This window comes from Rattus norvegicus, chromosome 1 (genome assembly GCF_021556685.1).
Source record: "Rattus norvegicus strain SHRSP/BbbUtx chromosome 1, alternate assembly SHRSP_T2T, whole genome shotgun sequence".
In the NCBI taxonomy this organism is placed as follows: Eukaryota; Metazoa; Chordata; class Mammalia; order Rodentia; family Muridae; genus Rattus; species Rattus norvegicus.
Genome location: NC_141534.1, coordinates 17,176,364 through 17,198,197, shown reverse-complemented (window position 1 = coordinate 17,198,197; position 21,834 = coordinate 17,176,364). Strand labels below are relative to the sequence as shown.

The 21,834-nt window shown below is 44.5% G+C and overlaps 1 protein-coding gene across 6 annotated transcripts in view; it reads left to right on the top strand.

Annotated features, from left to right (window-relative positions):
- The first annotated feature begins 6,705 nt into the window (after positions 1 to 6,705).
- Myb (MYB proto-oncogene, transcription factor) overlaps positions 6,706 to 21,834 on the top strand; it is a 33,916-nt gene continuing 18,787 nt past the window's right edge. For 2 of the 6 annotated variants that reach the window (XM_087580198.1, XM_087580181.1), the window contains exons 1-8: positions 11,659 to 11,885; positions 13,474 to 13,545; positions 15,125 to 15,217; positions 15,442 to 15,662; positions 17,425 to 17,659; positions 18,906 to 18,986; positions 19,332 to 19,436; positions 21,196 to 21,450. In XM_087580198.1, coding sequence (XP_087436324.1) covers positions 11,742 to 11,885; positions 13,474 to 13,545; positions 15,125 to 15,217; positions 15,442 to 15,662; positions 17,425 to 17,659; positions 18,906 to 18,986; positions 19,332 to 19,436; positions 21,196 to 21,450 — 1,206 coding nt within the window. In that variant the 5' untranslated portion in view covers positions 11,659 to 11,741. 6 annotated transcript variants of the gene reach the window in all.

Genomic DNA, 21,834 nt, shown 5'->3' with positions numbered 1-21,834 from the left:
CAGGCCGTCCACAGCTAAGCCCCGTTCGATTGGCTGTTGCATGAGCCATCCCAATAATTACATACCATCACCCCTGGGGGTAAGGTTGTGTAGGCACGGAGGCCAAGCAAACTTGAGGCAGGGAATGCCAAGTTAAGGAGTTCAGATCTTATCTTGTCAACATTAGGGAGCCAGATATAAGTCTTTACCCAGATGACTAAGTTATGGAAAGAGCTTATAATGAGATTCAAGTGGTTGGATGTGAGCTGGATGGCCAGAGAGAGAGGCCATAGTGTGGGGAGTAATTAGGAGGCTGGGAGGTCATTCAGGGATGGAGAAGAGGTTGGGTGTGTGCATGTGTGCATACATGCATGTGTATGCGTGTATGTGTGCATGTGTGTATGTGTGTGTACCTGAGTTTTTGCATATATCCGTGAAATATATAACAAAAAACTTGCTTCTTTCTTTTCAAAAGTGCATGGCTGGCAACGAGTGTTGTGTCCAGTGCATATTCCACATGGGTTTCAGCGATGGAAGCCATAGGAACATGGTCAGGTACACAAAGGTGCAAGAAAGGCCTGAGTATTTCACAGGAAGAACGGGAAAGGTTAGAGACACTTTTACTACTGTATAACTGTCACCTTGTTAATTCAGAGATAAAACAGCATGATCAAAAGTGACTTATGGAAGAAGGGCTTTGACTCCCACCTCCAGAGTGATAAGACTTCATCACAGTGGAAAAACATGGCGGCAAGCAACAGGCTTGGTGGCTGGAGCAAGAAGCCTGAGAGATCCCACCCTCAATTGCAGGCACAAATGGGTATCGCAAACGGGGAGTAAGGCAAGGCTCTAAGCCTCCAAATCCAGTGATGAGCTTCTAGCAAGGCCACAACTTCTAAGCCTCCACAAACAGTAGTATTAACCAGGGACCAAGGATTCAAAGACGGGAGCCTATAGGGGACCGTTCTCATTTAAACCTACACAACTGCATCCTCCAAGCTTGAAGGCATAGAGTATAAGACCAGAGAAATTCCATTCTGCCTTTACACAGGATGAACTTGACCCAGGAAACTTCTGGTTTATGTTATTCACTAAGCCCCTAAAAGTCATTCGCTTTTTCTGTTGTTATTTCTATTTGTAGTTCTTTCTCTTTAAAAGTTAATTTAATGTGTCTGACTGTTTTTTTCCTACATGTCACTAGATCCCCTAGTTCTGGAGTTATATTATAGATGGTGATGAGCCACCATGTTGGTGCTGAGAACTAAACTCAGGTCTTCTGGAAGAACAGTCGGTGCTCTTAACCACTGAGCCATCCTTCCTCCTCCCTCTGTTTGTATTCCCAAGATCGAAAGCTTGCATTTCATTGACTGGCTGAAAGCTGCTATTTCATACTAGTACTGTATCTGGGAGACTTGTAAAGGAGGAAAAACAGACTAGAGCTACTGAAAGGATAGGAGAGAGGTTACCTCTGTGAAGTGACATTTCGGACTTTCCTCAAAGCTTTGAAAGAATGGACTTGGGCAAAACTTAGTGATTTCGCAAAGCAATTTTATCAAAAGAGAAAGGGGTGTGACCTCCTTGCCAGCGGTTCGATGTCCTCCGAGCTGTGAATAGGGTACGAAACAAGTCAGGGTCCCCGATGAACATATAGACATATAGACAGAAGAGCCCCTGTCGGTAGAAGTAAGCGTGGCTTTTGTTTTTTTCCTGTCTTGATTTGTTCTGTTTTGTTTCCGTGTTTTGAGACATAATCTCCAAACAGAGCTTCAGCTGACCTGGAACTCACTTCCTTACCCAGGCCAGCCTTGAACTCGAGATCATTCTCCTGGGATTATCTGAGTTTATCGAATCGCTACCTGCCCAGCTTGTGTACACACTGTTTTGTAAAGCATGTATTTCACTTAGGGGCCACAGAGCAAACACACACTATCTTTAAGTGTGTGTGCCTATGAGATAGGAGATAAGGGTTTTGCTTTTTTTTTCCTTATTTTTTGAAATAAGTTATCTTTTCTTTTGTGTGTGTGCACATATGTGTGTCCCTGAGTGTGTGTATGCGTGTGTGTATGTATGTATGTGTGTGTATGTGTACATGTATGTGTGTGCATGTGTGTGTGCATGTGTGTATGTATGTATGTATGTGTGTGTATATGTGTGTGTTTGTATGTGTATGCATGGTGTGTATGTGTATGTGTGTGTATGCATGTGTATGTGTGTGCGTGTGTGTGTGCATGTGTGTATGTACATATGTATGTGTGTATGTGTGTGTTTGTATGTGTATGCATGTGTATGTGTGTGTGTGTGTGTGCATGCCCAGGAATTCCAGAAGAGGGTATGAGTTGCCCTGGAATGGGCATTACAAGCACTCATGAGCCCATCGGATCTGGATGCTGAGAACCTTTGTGAAAGCAGCGATTGCCGCAGCAACCTCAGATGTGTTTCCTGAGAAACAATTAAACAAGTTTGAAAGCCACTGCCCAATACTTTTTTCTCAAAACAAACAAAAGTCTTCTAAAATCGGTTAGAAAACTGTATTGAGTGAAAGGTTCCTGGCTGGGGATGTAGCTCAGAGAGAGTACACATTTTCCTCTGCACAAAGTCGTGGGTTCAACCCCCACTTCCACTCGATCTGTGTATTTATCCTCACCTAACCTCTACTTCTACCTCACAGTCTCTATGCGTTCATGGGGAACCTTAGGCTTGTCATGTCTGCACCTTAGGCTTGCGTATTAGCAAGTTTGTGATAGGAAGTAACTGTGGCCTTCATGCCAACAAATTCCTAAAACCGGCATTAGTGAGTGGAGGGCTTGTTTACCAAATGATGACTTTTCCAAAGGAAGCAGTCCACCCCATAGGATGTTCTACAACTTCCTGTGGTGTGAGCGCTCAAGCCATAGTCAACTTCAAGCTAAGACAATATGCTAAATAAGATATTAGAAAGAGACAGCATGTATAATATTGCCATCGTAGAGGCATAACAGAAAAGAAAATGTAGTAAACTTGCGAATGGCGAGTGTTGAATGTTATCTTGAGCTTCTAAGGTTGTTACTGATTTCTTTCTGCCATAGGCACCTGGCCTAGGGCCTCCCACATGCTGGACAAGTAGTTTTCACTGACGTGCACTCCAGACTTAACACTTTACTTCCTTCAATGATTGTGTCCGACAACCCCCTGCTGAGTCCTAGCCTGGTTCATCCTCTGTGGCACAGATTCTGATCCTTGAGTCTCTACTGCCTGCTGGACAAACCACAAACTCCACAGACTGATATCCATAAATGCTCTCCTCTTTGCAACGCCTAGCACACAAGTCTCTTCTAATGTCTCCGTTTCTCTCGAGGTCCAGGATCCAATTCAGTGAGCTTCTTAAAGGCTTGATGTAGGCCCCATTCTCTAATTCCATTCACTGATGTGCCCCTAACAAGAAACACATATCTTTTCATTAATGTTTGAACTGAGTCTTGAATAAAAGATTTGAGTCTTTCTAGGAACCAGAAGAACGGAGAGTGATTTAGGCAGAAGAATGTAATCATGAATCACAGGGCAGGGTCCAAGCTTAGGGAACATGGAGCTGACCAGTTATCTTGACTAAAAAGAATGAACTCTCTCTCTCTCTCTCTCTCTCTCTCTCTCTCTCTCTCTCTCTCTCTCTCTCTGTGTGTGTGTGTGTGTGTGTGTTCTGAATGAACGAGCTATATTATTAGAACTCTGAATTTGGAATATTGATTTAACACATTTGTGTGATATATTGGAACAGAAAAAGCCTGAAAGAGGCCAGCTCGCTTGTCTGAAGGAGGAGAAGAAGCCAACTGAAACAGTAGACACAACGAAGATATGTCTAATTCAGTAATTTAAGGATAGCAATGCACTTGAGCACCACCCTCTCTGAAGACTCCATATCATGCCACGGCAGGGTTCCCTTCATTGTTAAGATTAAAAGGTTTGCTGGGAGTCAACAGGAGGTTTATCTCAAACCTATGGATTTCAATTAGATACGCCACAGCTGTTCTTCATTAACTGACAGGACCAAGAGCTGTCTGTACTTTAACCATTTTGGTATTTACTGTAATTATTTCTCTTTTAATGCTGTGAGCCAAATTGGGTTGAGGGGGTGGTAAATGTGGGTGGTGGAGACATGGAACCCCTGGACCCAGGGCTGTAACTAAAATCGATAACGTTCGTCTTCAAGACGCTGCTGATTGGAGTTATTAAAGATCGGAAGCAAAGCGTCAGGGACTCAGGTCTTTTCTGGGCCATTTCTTCCTCCAGCCTTTCCTCCAATGGCAGTAAGAATGCTTCTGAAGCTCGTTTCTGTGAGAGGGCAAACCACAAAGGCCTGCAAGGGACCAGAGATTCCTTTTTCTTTGTGTTTCAGCTGAAGTTCACCACCATGGGAAGGCAAACAGGTTGTCACGGCCCTCTTGGTCACTGACACTAACTTTAGTAGAAGACACAAACTTTAGGCTCTGGAGAGCAGGAACACTGGGCCCAGGAGACGTGAAAGGCTATGGAAGAAATCCAGCAAACAAGAAATGGGCCTATGGAAACAGCCAAGATTGTCATGAGTGGCCCCGAGATTTCCCCCAGAGACAGCATTTGGACACTTGTTAAAATGTGGATTATCTGGTACCATCCCAAAAATGGAAGCCGTGGGACAGACAAGGACTGTGGCTTTCTTTGGGGGGGGGGGGTGTATCCAGTGATTCTGATGCACATTCAAGATGGCGGATGAGCTGCTCTGCAGGTGGACCACAGCAAGCATTCAGTTTTCTTAAAAACAAACAAAGGAAAAACAATGTTTCGGTTTTGTTGCATACTATTAGGGCTTGGTGAGTAAGAGAAGGTGGAATAGGGAGAAATATACAGTGTAACCATCAAACCATAAAACATTTTCTCCTAAGATCTCATCCTTTCCAGAAACACTCCCTTCTCTGTGCAGTGCATTCCAACCAAAAGCCCCATCTATTCCATCCTGCCACAGAGAAAATACCTCAGGGTGACGCGGAATATATAAGGTCGTTATCAAAGGTGCGTTGCCATACTTCCGAGTGTGTGTGTGTGTGGGGGGGGGTAGTGTGTAGACGCGGCCACAATATGCATTCTGAAATATCTTTAGAAATACGTTTTCACCCAGACAGGAGTTTTGATAGTGACATTTAATTATTTTCCTTCCGCAGCTTAAGGCATCGATATACCACAAATGATTGTAACACGACTGTGCCGTATTTTTAATTGGATTATGCATTATTCCTGTGACACATACGAGGAGGGAAATAGAAGGGTGTACAGTAAAATACGTGGGGGAAAAAGAAGATTCTGAATCCCCAGGCCACGGACACACAAATGCACAAAGCCATTAGAGAAATGGTGAAATGAGTATTTTTCTACTTAAAAGTGTTTTCTTTCTCCTTTTTTTAAAATAAAAGAATCATAAAGTGTCATTGTACCTCTTAAGGACTCTGTGATGGAGGCTGTGAAATCACCTTATCAAGGGCGGAGAGGCTCTGGAATGGAAAAGCTTTCATTGAGATGCATGGTGTAACAAACACCCAGACAGACTGCAGTCCCTTTAGTAGTGAGTGCGTCCTAGATGTGTGTCATAGACTTGTAAGTACTTATTGTTGGTGCACAGAAAGTCCACTACAGAATCCGCACATAAGTACTGGCTTCAAACGTGTGTTAGGTTGCAAGAGGCTTGTAACCACGCGGCCGTGGGTCACAGCCACGCTCTGCTTTCTTCTCTCTTGAAGAAACTGTTGTAGAACCTTAGGAGCGTGCTCTGAAATGTCTTCATAAAGATTAAACCATATAGCTAACTGTTAGAATGTTAGAAGCAACGTTTCGAACCCCAGATAAAGTCTTGAAACCCAGCTTGCTTCGACAATTTAATAAAATTATGACTCATTTCAGTAAGAGCATGCTTTTTTAGTAAGTAAAAAAAAAAAAAAAAAAAAAAAAAAAGCTTTCTGAGCTATGTTTGAACCCCTAGAGTACTTAGGACACTCACACACCCAGTCAGCACAAGCCTCGAACTCCTAAAAGATTAAAGGCAAAATAAATTGGTGTGTATTGAGAATGAAAAGAAAAATCCCCAAGGGTACTGATTTATAAACAGAAGTAACACTGAAAGTCCCCTGAAATCCCCCAGCTGCCAATCCTTATAAATTCAGCACTTCCCACATCGCTCCTTTGGGAGTCTGTACTTAAAGTAACAGGGATGTCTTAGCTGACTTGTGGCTGGTAAACTCTTCAAATTACACCCAACAGGGTCCTTACTGTTTAGCTCAATGGTTCTCGAGTCTTCCTAATGCCACGGTGACCCTTTAGTACAGTTCCTCATGCTGTGGTGGCTCCCAACAGAAACTTATTTTCGTCAGTATTTCATGACTGTAATTCTGTCGCTCTGGGATCATAATGTAAACATCGGATATGTCAAAACGTGCAGGATAACTGGGCCAGTCAATCAGCCCAAGTGGGTCGGGACCCACAGGTTGAGAACCACTGGTTTGTCTTTTGATTTAAAAAAAAAAAGTCAGAAGTGCAAAGGTGGGGGGGTTCCTGAGAACTGCTAGGGGTTGTTTGTTTGGAATCCAGTGGATTTGTCCAGCAGGACCTGAGCGCGCTACACAGGGGCAGAGGTGCGTGGTGGGCACTGCCTGGGATGGGTGGGTCGGGCGTGTGTCAAAGTGAAGGAGGAAGGGATTGTGACAAAACGCCGGTGGCATGTGGGCTGCAGGATCCCGGAGGGGAGTGAAAAATGAGCCCGGGGCTCTATCTGTCAAAGGCTATAGCCACAGGGCTGCCAGTGTTAAAGTATCCTTTGTCACTTACTAGTGAATTAAAGATGTCCCTTTAAAACTAAAACATGAAAAACTGGACCTAGCCAAAAAATCGTTGGGGGTTGGGGAAGTATGCTCACACTCTCTGGTCCTGGGGTCCGGGTGTATGTTGGGGTCGGGGCGCAGTTGAAACCCTGAGAGCAGGAGTGTGCCCCCCCAACCCCCAATCGGGGTGCCTAAGAGTGGAAGCGCTGCTGGTTCGGGCTCGGGAGCCCGGGAGCCTACGGAGAGGAGCGACCGCGTTTCGGCTGCAGTAAGCGGCAACAGCCGGACCCCGTGTGACCGGCGCCACCCGGGCCAAGGAGCGGGATTTGCTCCGGAAAAGGCGCCGCCGCGGCCGGGGCCGCCCCTCCCCAGCCCGGGCTCCCGGCCCGCCCGCCGTCCCGGCCTCGCTGCGCGCCAGGAGCAGCTCGGCGGCGCGAGAGGCGACTGGGAGCGGCGGCCAGGCGGGCTGCAGCTCGGGCGACCGCGGAGGCGGCGGGCAGGGCGCGTGCGCACTGCAGGGGCGCCAGATTTGGCGGGAGGGGGAGTGTCCAAACCTCTTTGTTTGATGGCATCTGTTTACAGAGTTACACTTTAATATCAACCTGTTTCCTCCTCCTCCTTCTCCTCCTTCTCCTCCTCCTCCTCCGTGACCTCCTTCTCCTCCCCTTTCTCCGGAGAAACTTCGCCCCGGTGGTGCGGAGCGCCGCTGCGCAGCCGGGGGAGGACGCAAGCAAGGCGGAGGGCAGCAGGAGGCGGCAACCGGTGCGGTCCCCGGGGCTCTTGGCGGAGCCCCGGCCCGCCTCGCCATGGCCCGGAGACCCCGGCACAGGTAATGGGGAGCCTGGGCCGGCGGCCTCGGGCTAGGGCGCGCGGGGATCCAGGCATCCCGGAGCAGGTGGGATTGCCTTCCCTGTTGGTTTGCGGGGCTGTCAGCCGGCACCTTGGTGGCAGAAGCCACTCTGGAGAAGGATGAATGGAAAACTCTCTGCGAGAAGCGCACCGGGTACAGTGGAAGCATGTCCAGAGGCTCTTTTTTTTTTTCCCCCTTTTCTTTCTTTCTTTCTTCTCTTTTTTCTTTCTTTTCTTTTTCTTTTTGCAAGTTGCTCAGGGATACGTTTCTCTTTAATGGTGGTGGTTGAGGGGGTGGGGGGAGAGCGGTTCGGCACTTTTCAGCCAAGGACTGAACGGTCCCATCAGACCCGAGGAGCCCACCAGGTGTTTGGCTTGATGCCCCAGTGTCGGGAGTCGCAGCCTAATTGCTGCATGCACTGAGGTGTGTTTGCACTTGAAGAGCATATGGCAGATATAGGGGAAGGCCGGGTTGTTTAGCGGCTGCAGGTAGTTCATTTAAATTTCATTCATTCATTATGGAGGCGAGAGAGGCGTCAGCTGACAGGCAGGCAGCTGCAAAGATTTTAGGGGGACAAAAAAATGGGTTTGCAGATTGTTTTACCCCTGGTTTTCTGGAAGATTCTTGTACTCGTTCTGGGGTGGGGGGAGCTTTTATTTCTATTGCAAACATTGCCCGTGCCCGCGTCGCACATGTCACCGCACCGGCAGAGACGATGTGTGCACCTCTCTTTCCGTTTCGGCCCCACCTTTGGGAAGAGGGATCCGAAAGAGAGAGAGCTTGTGGGAACTGTCAGTTGCTGGCTGCTCAAGTCTAGCCAGCCTCGGGATTTCCCGAGGACACGCCGGGGGTCCCAGAGAGCAACGGATGAGGTGGGGTTAGCTCGGTGGCGGTCGCCACTGGGCACTAAGTGCTGGAGGCCGGCAGCACCCAGGGCAGCTGCAGCGCAGCCCGGGCGATGTCGCCTTCTCCTGGGCCGCGCGCACACGTGGACGCAGCTGAGGTCGCCGATGCTACCGGCGCTCTGCTCCAGCTGCCTTAGGTAGCTCACCTCTGGCAAGGCCACCAGACGACCCTAAGGAAGATTCTGGGGAAAAAAAAAAGTCCGCAGAGACAAAGTCTATCCGCGCCCGCCTTTCCACCCGTAGTTTGATTTTTGCTAAACTTAATCTTTTTTTTTTTTTTCGAGCTATCAGGTACTGGCCCTGCAGGGCGCGGGCTCTGGGAAGTTGCAGGAGCGTGGGCGTGGGCCCTGCAGCGCACCCTCGGGATGGGCCCGGCGGGGAGCGGCAACCGCTGGGCATCGGAACAAGAAGGGGGTGAATTGGGGAGACCTTGGATCTTGGCTCCCAGTGCCTGGCCCCCGGGCCTGCCGCGCCAGCCTAAGTGCCACCCTTTAAGAGGTTTCGCCTTTCGCTTTTGGGATCTAAACCGCCAGCACCCGGGTCACCTGTTCTGCAGAAAGCTGAAACCTGCAGCAGGAGGAGGAGGGCGTTAGGAAGGGGTGCTCCGAGGAGGCGCGGCCCAGGCTGGCCGCCCCAAGGTTCAGTCTGCACAGGGCGTGGCCGCGCAGGTTCCCTGAGGCTCCCAGGTAGCCCGGAGCGGAGGCGGCGGGGAGGGGCGGGAGCCTTGAACTTGACTCAGGGGGAAGAGAAACCCGGCTGCGGGCTCGGAGCCGTTTCTTGCAGGGCGAGCGTCAACTCGGCAGGGATTATTAACCAGGTCAGCGAAATGAGTCTGAACCCCTTTTCTAGAATCACGTAGCGGCCACAGGCACTTCCTCCCGTCCCCCCTCCCGCTTCCCAACACCCCCCACCCCGCCCCAGTGTTCTTTTTCGTTTCTTTGCACGGTTTGTTTCCTTGATAGAATGTAACATTCATAGTTGTACTCTTGTAACCACACCGGCTCTCGCAGGTGGAGCAGTCGAGAGCATCTAGCTTGAAATCAGCCTTTGAAAGTCCTTTGACTGTTGGGTCTGAGATCTTGTCGGAGCAGATAAAGGAAAAGTTATTTCAGGTCCTTTGTCGAAATTAATCATGCTACCGAGGCGACCAGGTCATTTTAGGGCGAGGAAATCGCATGCAAAGCTCAAAGGCAAGCCCCTTGCCAAAGCTGACAGCATCCTGGACTCGCCCAGCTGCCTCTCATAGCCTTTCAAGATCTGCAAGAGTCGCAGGCCACATTTCACCCCGAGACTTTGGTTCTGCACATCTGCCCAGTGCTTGCATTTTAAGAGACACGGAAGACCGTGGAGGCATGCGCTCTGGAAAGTACCTTATAAATAGAATCCCCGCCCTAGTGTGTAAAATGGGATCCACGAGAGGGAGGGAGACCAAATCAAAAGGGTAGGTGCAGGGAGAATTAGGGCTGGTAGAGCTTTGCTCCTGTGAGCTCAGTTATCCCTCATCTGACTGTCGATCGCCCCCTGTGGGCAACTGAGGGTGTTGCTTGTTTTTAGATTAACTTTTGACTAGAGGGAAAAAGCCTGTAACTTGTTTGGAAAGTGTTCACAGTGCTGTTAAGTGACAACTCCAGATCTGGACAAGCCTAACAGGCGAATCTAATGAGAGTTAAATCGATGACTCCACTCTCAGGTCCCGTTGGCTTTTTTAGTATCCCTGATACTTCACAAAGGGATGCTTCATCCTGAAAGGTTTCCAAGTTCCTTAACAAAAAAGGAATTGTCACCCCAAAACGCTGATTTACCTTTCTGGGCACATAACTTTTTCCCCTTCATAATGCCGTGTTTTTATATTAAGTAGAAACTAGTAAATTATGTTCAGAAGTTATTTACCACGTCCTATTTACTGTAGGAAACAAAATTTCTCTTGGCTGAAAGGATTTACACCAAGTGGAAAAAAATTATTGCAGATCATGAATAAAGTTTACTGGGATTTTTTTTCCTTTGGCAGTGTTATTTTAAGGCTAGATCGCATCCTGTCACCATGAAGCCTGAACATCAGTTTTATCATTTAAATGATGAAAAGGGGGCTGGAGATATACACTTAGGGAGTTAGCTCAGGAAGACAAATCCTATTATGAATGTTTGACTTTTAAAACTAATTTTTATTATTATTTTTTTTACTGGGTCTCATGGGTTTTTCAGTTTTACCATGGTGAGTTTTAGTGAAGTTGTGAAGTGTGTAATTCTTCATATTTTAGGTTTTATAGGGAGTGCTAACAGAAGCTAAAATGTAGAATTACTCCATCCTATAAATGATTGGAGGTACTTCAGCTGCCATTAAACTTCACACTGTTACTCAGTCCAGTAAAAGAAAAGTCTGTTTTGAAAACAGTAATTTTTTTTAACCTGTAGATTTCATCTGGGGGGAACCCCTGGGTTTTTAATTAGCTACATTGTGAGGTATTTTAGACTCCATTCAGTCAGAGACAGAGAAAACAAGAGTAAGTAGGATTCTGAATAGTCGGTGCCCTGGCAATGCGCTTAGTTACTCTGTAGACAGCACTGTAAACACAAGCACAGCTACCGTAGAGCAGACCTTGAGTTTTGAATGATTTGCTATTTATGTCAATCGCAAAACAATTTGAGGACTGTATCTTTTCCCGGGTCTTTTCCCCCCCTAGTATCATGGTCTTTTTTTGTTTGTTTGTTTTTGTTTGTTTTTTGGTTTTGTTTTTTTTGTTTTTTTTAGCAGACTACCAGCACTGTTAAGACATACTTGATTGGTTCGTTGTGTTCAGAAACTGTTTAAATGACTTGCCATATGCCAAAGAGTTTGAGTGTGTACTTATATAAAGGACATGGGCTCTTGTTCTTCTTGGTGTTCCTAACATTGACTTTTAAACTCAGACGTCAATTGCTTGGGAGTTTGCCAGATGTGTAACTTGTCACTGATCTAACAGTAACAGGTTCAAACATGCAGAGCAATAGAAAATGCCAGGGCTTCTGGTGTCTCTCTGGATACTGGTAACAGCAAAACCAGTTTACAAACACCACAGCAACAGAACGCAGAGGACCTCATTGCGCAAGTTTGTAGGGTTTTGCTGTCTCTGTAGACTTTTTAACAAGCTTGCTGAAGAGGTTCTGTGTGAGTTTCATAACCTAATAGCTTAGATCCTCTGCTTTCGGCCCATGTGTGTCCATTCTTATTTCTGCAGCATATACAGCAGCGATGAAGATGATGAAGACATTGAGATGTGTGACCATGACTACGATGGGCTGCTTCCCAAATCTGGAAAACGTCACTTGGGGAAAACTAGGTGGACCAGGGAAGAGGTAACTTGTCATTTTATCTAAACGTAGGGAAAATGTGTAGTCTGTAATTGGGGGAAACAAATTTCGGCTAAGCTCCAATACTCTTGAAGAGGTTCTCCTGGGATGCTGCACAGAATGTTCACACTCTCCTCTCCCAAATATGTTTATTTATTTTGCTTTCTCGTTCCAACCCATTTATCATTCCTTGAATGCTCTCTCCTTTTTCCTTTACACTTTGCCTGTCTATTTCTCATTCTGGAGCCTTACCACTCCCTTCACTTTTTCATTGTATCTTTACACATTGCCTCCTCTGTGAAACTGTTACTGGCTGCCATCTTTAAGACTTGATGCACCCTCCCATGGTCCCATGCCCCTGGACACATGCTTGGCTTTATTGGTGTTGTTGTATGTATGTCTTTCCCAACACACTGCAAATTTCTTGAGGGTTCATCTTTGTGTTCCTTGAACCCAAAATTATTTGCTAAAATGTAGGATAATGGGATAGTAATAGTTCTCTGAATAAATTAATTATTATTTAATTATTGCTATTCCCTAAGCTAAAGCAGACATAGAACTCATTGTGTTATAATATATTCATCAAATATTCTTCACATATAAGATTTCACAGACCTATGTACATAATTATTTTGAAGACATCCAGAAATAGGCGAAGATGTGCCCACTTCTTTCTAGAGCAAAATCATTAATGTGTGAAAGGAAGGTTTCTTCCTTCTTTACTGAACTATGACATTGATTGTGTGGCAAAAATCAAAGCTCTTGAGAACGGGACTCCCAAGAGGCACTTAGGGAATGCATGTTCTATGTATCCAGGTCAAGCACGTGGATGCTCTCTTGGAGACAGAAATTCTGTTGTTAACCATGGATTCCCAGGTTCTGTCTGTCTTGTCATTATGTGTGAATGGTATCTTTGCAGAAACCGATGAAGACTGTGTTTACAATGAATGGTCTGCGTGCTCTAGCATGTCGATGAATGAATGAGCTGATGAAACCAGCATGAGAATGTCTAGTATCTTCTGTGTTCTGACACATCTGGTCATTCATAACTCTGAACATATTGACGCAGAGCCTTCCTTACTTTACTGCGTTAAGTACACCTTCAAGTTAAATATGTCAAATATCATCTTTGCGTATGAAGAAGGTTGAACCAATGGGAAATCATCTCATCCATGGTCTTATCTTCTTCTGGGTTGAATGGTGACTAAGTTTGACATTGGAATTCATTTTCCCCCATTTAGTAAGAGTGCCAACAGCTACCATCTATTAAACACTAGCACATGCCAAGCTTCACTGTTTTACATAAAGGTATTGTGTAATCTCCAGATAACCACGTTGATACTACCATTCCTATTTTACAGATGACAATAGAAATCTGTTTATGTAACTACTAACAGCTGTGTCAAAGTAAAAGCTTTAGTGTGCCTCTGAATAGTAAATCTATATACCCAGACCAGTATAAATATTGGCTTTATTTGAGTGGCTTTGAAAACTTTACCCCCTGGATCATGAGGTTGGTTCCGTTGTTCATTAAACTTGGACAGAGCTATTCAGTAGACAACTGATGTCCTAGGGTTGTCTTTACATGCCGTAGGATGAAAAGCTGAAGAAACTGGTGGAGCAGAATGGAACAGACGACTGGAAAGTCATTGCCAATTATCTGCCTGTAAGTAAGATGTCCTTCTGTCCTTCCTACCTTCCTTCCTTCCTTCCTTCCTTCCTTCCTTCCTTCCTCCCCACCCCTCTTTTTTGAGAATGGAAAATCTTATCTGGATTTAAGAAATTCTTGGAGAGTTTATTGAAATACTGTGCATTTGTTCATGTAGAGGTTAGAGGAAGAGACCCCATCCATTACTTTTATATCTGACCATACAACATATAATTGAGGTTTCTAGATTTACTATCAAGAGATTTTGATTTTTTTTTCAACCACTGCTCCTTGTTTTGTTTTAAAATACCCAGATAACGTAAGTTAACGTTCTGATGGGTTGTTACAGGGTAAAATTTAAACTTGGTATTTCCTCCAAGTTAGCTTCTAAATTCCCCATTCTCGTTAACAACCATATTTTTGGTATATGGGTTTAAAATTCTAGAGTGCCTTTTGACTTATACCCTCCCATCCTCCATCTCAATAAGGAGTTAGGAGCCCAGGATTTCTTTACAGTCCTTCTCATCCACTTCATTCCAACAGTCCAGTCACAGGGTAACCGCCCTGCCCTCTCTATCACGGTGGCTTCCTACTTGGCTTCAGCATGTGTATCTCAGCTTTCCAGTTCCAAACACTGTTAGCTGAGAGAGAGAACTTCCTAAAGGGCAGCTATTCCTAACCGCTGTGCTTGCCTAAGGTGTCTGAGTCCCCAGGTTTGGTCTCCTGCACCAATCAAAACAACAAATAAGCAAACAGAATCCCAGCAGTGGTGACACAGAGTCTCACAATCCAGTGAACTGCCTTGACCTGGCACCCAGTCTCTCTCCTCTCTGGTCTCAACTTACAGTCCCACTGTTCTCTCCCTCCTCTACCCACTCTGTTTCCTGCTTCCTCCCCACAAGCAGGTTTGGTTGTGTTCATTTCTGCTTTTTCTCCTCCCGGCTTTTCTTCCTGCTGATTTCACCCACCCAGAATGTTCTTTCTTGCTTCTCTAGTTAAAAGTTCTAAGCACCCTCCAAAGGCCATATCATGAGCTCTCTCAAATGCCTGTGAAGGAAGGAGAGCCCCATCTTAAAGAGTCCTTTTCTCCTCACTCAACAGCATTTGACTTAGGCCTCATCTTACAGATAAATTCAGCCTTTGGTGGTATATCAGTTACGTGTCCATTTTTATAATCTTCTTCTAAGATTATAATGTGTAAGAAAGCGAGAAGTTTTATCATTTTCATTCATTCAAAATATAAGTGCTGGTGGTCCTGAACACACCGCGAGGTTTAAATGGGGGGGGGGGGCGCTTCAGTCCTTGATGGATTTTTACTGAGGTTTGGCAGTATGGAATCTCTAACACATCTTAAGCCACAGAGATACAAACCACAGACAGAGGTTAAGGTTAAGTCACATTGACATATATGTGTGTCCCATGATGCTCCTTCTATGCATATGGAAGAGTATTCCCTTTGGACTCCAATCTTAGATGCAACTTGGATATACTCTCTAGCCTGTGAGCAGTGTGGGTAGATAGATGGGCTCTCCATGCATGCTTCTAAATGTTCTTGGATGTTTTCACTGTGTATCGTCCACATGTGTACTTCGTCTAGAACCGGACAGATGTCCAGTGCCAACACCGGTGGCAGAAAGTGCTGAACCCTGAGCTCATCAAAGGTCCCTGGACCAAAGAAGAAGATCAAAGAGTAAGTTTTGCCTCCATAGATGTGTGACTTGCAATTAAGGATATTGCTAAAATGGGTTTCTCGTCCCCAAGGAAGCAATTCAAATCTACAAATAGGAAGTAAAGGGCTCGCTCCTGTACACCCAATGGATGAAAGCAGATTGTTTCAGGATCTGAAGATCTTGTTAATGACACTGGCTCTTTCCATAACATTAAAACACAGGTTATTTTTCTGTTTATCTGAAGGTGATAGAGCTTGTCCAGAAATACGGTCCGAAGCGCTGGTCTGTTATTGCCAAGCACTTAAAAGGGAGAATTGGAAAACAATGTCGGGAGAGGTGGCACAACCATTTGAATCCAGAAGTTAAGAAAACCTCATGGACAGAAGACGAAGACAGAATCATTTATCAGGCACACAAGAGACTGGGAAACAGATGGGCAGAAATCGCAAAACTGCTGCCAGGACGGTAATACTTGGTCAACAAATATACCGATTGGGGAAAACCAGGGGGTGGTCGATAAACATTCTATGTGTGTGAATGAGTCACATTCTAGCAATTAGAAGCATTGTGTGAGGTAAACCAGAATCATTGACTTTTAGAAGTGAAGAGCTCGATATTTGTTCCATTGGATAACGCCAGTGTTACCTCAGTGGTGCCTTGGGCCAAGCCTTTCAACTTTCCTCGACCCATTGTTCCTCCATTCTTGAAATAGCTAATTTCATGAGCTAATGTGAGGATCAAGTAATGAGTGTAAGGTATTCTGTAAGCTAAAGCACTCTACATGCTTAGAAGGGAGCTCAGACACACAGATTGCTTTTGGTCTGAGGCCATCCAGCCACTGGTTCACTGATCACTCCTCTGCTTTAGCAATTTCCGTTTTCTTAACACCTACATTCACCTCATTCACCATTTGATCACTTTTTTTTCCTGCGACAGAAAAAAGGCTGTAAGTCTAGAATTATCGTGACAACTTCAGGTTTTTAAACTAATTTCAGTGCAATATCGTCTTTTTACCAAACAAGGTGAGCAAATGATGCCTTTGTGTAGGATAATTATGAAAACTCACCTTTGACCCACTCTCTCTATATTTATACGATTGATTTTTAACTATTTTGAGAAATACTTTTACTATAAATTTTAAAATAAACAAATATTAAAAGTATTTTTATTCTTGGACTTCTTAACCCTAATGTGGGGAAAGGGTTGTTTCAGGGATGGTTTATCTAGGATTTCCTAGTGTTGAACCTCCCTCGAGGCTTGAGAGCTTTAAGAAGCCATGGATCAGATCAAAGGAGGTCTTTCCTCCCATGTGGCCTCAGAGAATAAACTGTTGACTTTTCTAAAGACTAAAGGGGCAACAGAACTTCCTCTTTTTTTTTTTAAATACACATTTCCCCACCCCCATGGAAATAGTTTTTACTTAAATTTTTTATTGTTTTTTTTTTTTTTTCCCTGAGCTGAGAAACTTTTCCTGGAAATGGAATGTTTAGTAAAAACACCTAGCAGTTTGAAACTACACTGGGGAATCGAATGTGTTAGCGCATGCCTATAATCCCAGCATTCAGGAGGTAGAGGCAGAAAGATATGGAATTTAAGACTACCCAGTCTTAGGAAAGCACTCCTACCCCCCAAAAAGAAAATATACTGGGGCCAGTGTCTCTTGTTTAGGGTATTGCTGAGGGCGGTGGAGAATACTGTTACCCATTACACATGCTCCTCTTTGTCTGGAGTGGCTTCCAAAGGGTAAGAGGGGTTTTTAACTCAAACTTTGTACATAGAGTTATGAGAGATAAAGAGGAGGTACTGCGGCTTGCCATGGCTGCTCCCAAGCCTGACTAATTCCTGTTCTTGGTGTATCAACCCTGCTACAACATAAGGGCTTTAAAATATCAGGGACTCTAAGTTCCATTAAAGTCCAATGGCACGTGAATACTGAGAACTCATGCTTTTATAAAGGAGTCAAAAATGCTAAAATAAAATTAGCAGGAAACTCGATACATTCTAAATCACTTGAGCAAGAGAGATCTGTGGATTTTTGGTTAGGTAGAAAAGACTATTAAAAAGAGGAAAGAACCACAGTAATTAAAAAGGGAAAATAAAAGTGGAACCACAGAAATTAAAGTTTTTTTAAAACAAAACAAAACAAAATAAAAAAAAGTTTTCTGTCCATTGACTGTAATCTGAGTTAAAATTTTGTAAAGTTTGCATGTGGTGTGGTTCTATGCAGGACTGATAATGCTATCAAGAACCACTGGAATTCCACCATGCGTCGCAAGGTGGAACAGGAAGGCTACCTGCAGGAGCCTTCCAAAGCCAGCCAGACACCGGTGGTCTCTAGCTTCCAGAAGAACAATCATTTGATGGGCTTTGCTCATGCCTCACCTCCGTCTCAGCTTTCTCCAACCAGCCAGTCCTCAGTCAACGGCGAATATCCCTATTATCACATTGCTGAGGCACAAAACGTAAGCCACTCCCAAGAACATAGAGGGAGGAGAGAGGTGGCTATGTCAGTCTGGGTCATAAAAATACTTTACAGTCATGTGCTTTGCATAGAAGTTGTATGAGGTGGTCACAGATGGCCCTCAGCTAGACCCACTGTGGGAGATAGGGGAGGGTACACTTGACTATGTTTCTGGAAACAAGAATGAGAAGTAGTTTGTCCAGCATGTACAAGTCTGCTGAGTAGAATCAAAGTCATTTGATTCTAATTTGCTGCTCCAAACCTCATTTAAAGATAGATTTTTTGAATGTATATATATATACTTATATATTGCTAAGTCTTAAGAGTAGGTGGACGAAAATAGATGTATAGTCCGATAGCTTTCTTTTAAAACAAAACAATAAGAATTGATGTAATACTACATTTAAAGTCATAAAGAGGCGATAGCTAAACTCTGAAATAGGAAGGGAAATTAGAAGTTCAATTCTGGCAATGATCTAAAGAAAACGAATTGATGTATACATCCAGTAAATGTTTACTTTCTTACTCTGAGTCAAGGGCAGTACTGTGATATTAATTTGGTGATGTTCCCCCTTTATCCTCATTTGTGCTGGTATCATTTCTTCCTCATTTCTAGACATTCATATCTAGCAATAGAAATCGCTCACAGTACATGGGAACAAAGTCTAAAGAGGACACTATCAAGAAATGCTTATTATAGAGCCAGTGATAAAAAATGACAAAACTCACCCAAGAATCACAAAGATCATATGATCATATGCAAATATTATGTAAAACACATTCATGAGTAGTTTTCACTTGGCTCTATCTGTTTCTTAGATTTGACTACAGAATTTCCAGAAAGGTCTCCGGTGAATGAATTATCATAAAAGCCTCTGTGCTTTTTATTAAAAGGGAACATTATTCTAAGAAAAGTGCCCCTGGTCACAAATCTTTCCTGCATCCATGAACACTTTTCCATTGTTCTTTTCTTCGATTGAGGAGTGTTTTCTGTTGGGACCCTTTGGGCCTTTCTCCTTATGTTTCTTGAACTAGTCAGCCATTTTTTTTTTAAATTTTAATTTTTAAATATCTGGCTGACTTTCAAGTTGGAAAAGTTTTTTTTGTTTGTTTCTTAATCATTCCGTGAATTTATCTACCAAGTACTTTCTCCCTCTGTCCCAGAGCGAAACTTTAGAGAGTTGAGGCCCCCTGAAGCACTTGTTAAGTAGGAATGACTTAGTCTTTGTTTTGCTTTCCTGGTCCAGATCTCCAGTCACATTCCATACCCTGTCGCGTTGCATGTAAATATCGTCAATGTCCCTCAGCCAGCTGCTGCAGCCATCCAGGTGAGTTTATCTGATGGGCAAACCCATTAGCTGAGCAAGGCACCGCACTTAACGAACACTGTTTTCCCTATATAAACACGTGTTCTATACCCTGTAATAGAAAGAAAAGCTAACAATGTGCCAACCTACTTTGGGCTAGCCGTTTACCCCTGGTGGCTTCTGGAATTTTCCGATGCACCCATGAGCATCTAGCCTCTGCTTTACTCCTTGTGGCCTTAAATCCCATATCACTTTGAGCGGGTAGAGGTGAATTCCATGGGGGTGGTTCCCCATGGAAGCTCTCCAGGCTGTGTAAGGTGCCTCTCCCTCAGACCTTCTCTTTCCCTGCCTCACTTGAAACTCTAGAGACATTATAACGATGAAGATCCTGAGAAGGAAAAGCGAATAAAGGAACTGGAGTTGCTCCTGATGTCAACAGAGAACGAACTGAAGGGACAGCAGGCATTACCAGTAAGACTGTTACCTCGGGATGGGCAGCTTCGCTCAGTACTCTCCTCTCTCCCGGGTCTCCTCTTCTACCGATTGTCTCACCCGAGTTCTCTGTATCTGCTAACGATGCTCAGACACCAGAAACTGCTGCTGATAACTGATAAAAAGCCTTCTAGTCTCCGAATGTGCATTGACTGAAGTGGAAGTCGCTGTTTGGTTTCTAATAGGACCACAGTACCCACTTGTAACCATCAGCATCCACATTCTAACACAGCGCAAAGCTTTACATCCACATGTCGCCTGTTCGTTTGACTCTTGCACTGTTATTTCCTTAGCCTGTATTTACATATCCTATCACCTCAAATTCCACTTGAAGTGTACTTAGTACATACATGTGTTTAAAAAGGGATGTATACATTAGCCACTTCTTCACGTTTGCTATCTTTTCTTTGCATGTGAGAAAGCTCTCCGATTAGTAGTGATAGTGTGTTTGTGTAAACATATACCTGTTCCTTTAGGTGTGTGCACATGTGTGTGCAGATCTATGTGCCTACATGTGTCCAGGCCAGAGGTTGATACCAAGTGTCTTTCTTGATAGATCTCCACATTAAAAATGTAACTGTAACTGTGTCTGCATGTGTGCACGTGCTTGTGTGCACTCCCAGAGGTGAGGGGACAGCTTTTTTGAATCAGTTCTTTCCTTCTTCCATGGGCTCTGGGGACCGAACTCTTTCTTAACTACCTCATCCCCTTGCTGGCCATCCAGTGTATATTTTGAAACAGGGTCTTATGAAACCTGATGCTTGCCCATTTGGCTAGCTTAATGGCTAGGGCTCTACCTGTCTCTGCCTCTGCAGTGCTGGGGTTACAAATTTGAACTGCTGTGGATACCTGGAGACCAAACCCAGGTTCTTAGGTTCACATGGCGGCCACCAATCTCCTTCCCCTCCTTTTTGGTACTGACAGTTGAACCTGGGGTCTCACACATGCTGCATAGCATGCTGCCCTGAGCTGTAGCTCCAGCCCTTGTGTGGACCACTTCAGAATCCTTGAATGGGCAGCTAACTGAGCGAGCTGTTTGTACTTGGTAGTTTACTCAAGAAGTGCGTACGTGAAAATCGATACCCACTGGGGACTCTTTGGGTGAAACGTCCGTTGTTGTTGTTGTCCTTGTCAAGCAATAAAATAATGTGCTTGTGCTAGTTCGACCACTTTTGAAGTTTAGTTACTATTTTGCAATCTGTCCTCTTGCATGGTCATGCTGTAAGGGGACTTCTGTTAGCTTGATCTACTTTCCTAACCACAGACACTCTGCAGCCCTACCTTGCATCAGTGCAGCCTATAGCCTTAAAAAAAAAAAAAAAAGAATAGAAGCAATAGGATTCGTACAGATAAAAGCAATTCTAACCACTGAATCCTTCCAATGGGTTAACGGGCGGCAAGGACCATTCTTAAGTCATAGCAATCGGGAGCCCTTTGCAAATTAAATTCCAGTGGATCTCTAAGACACTAAGACTTGTATTCTGTAGCAGTCCCCAGGTTTAACATTTGACTAAAATCATAGCAACTGAAGCCAACCTGTAGCGCAAATTGGAGCGCTATTGCAAAGCTGTCAAAAAAGGAAACATCTTGACAACTGTCTGGCGGGCCTGAGTTTTGGATGAAGCAACCACTTTTTTATCTTGCCTCCAACAGCATCTGATACCTTGTGCAACATCGTTGCTAAGTTTCTTCTTCCTTTCCTCTCCCATCCCTATTTCTACACACCCCTCTTCCTCAGACACAGAACCATACTTGCAGCTATCCCGGGTGGCACAGCACCTCCATTGTGGACCAGACCAGACCTCATGGAGACAGTGCACCTGTTTCCTGTTTGGGAGAAAACCATGCCACTCCGTCTCTGCCTGCAGATCCTGGCTCTCTACCTGAAGAAAGTGCCTCGCCAGCAAGGTGCATGATCGTCCACCAGGGCACCATTCTCGACAATGTTAAGAACCTCTTAGAATTTGCAGAAACACTCCAGTTTATAGATTCTGTAAGTAGAATTGCTAAGGCACGTTAATGTTTCTAGAAGAGGAATTGAGAACTGACGTATCATAAACCATTATCATTTTCTATGGCAAATCTGGCTTGGGACTACGTTCATTTAAAGCGAAAGACCTTTAGTTTTTGACAATTCCATTTTTCTCAGAGGTCTGATTTTGTAGGCTACCCACACTTTCCAATGTTTTTGCCTTCCAAACGTGAATTTCCTTAAAAAATAATGAAGTTCTGACTTACCACAGAGGGCTCAGAACAAGAGCTGTGTCTGAGCTGTTTTGACAGAATTTCTTATATTTTGCTTACTTCTTTGTGATTCGCTAGAAAAGTTTCTTGGCTGTTTTGGTTTTGTTTGCTTTTTGTTTTGTTTTGTCTATTT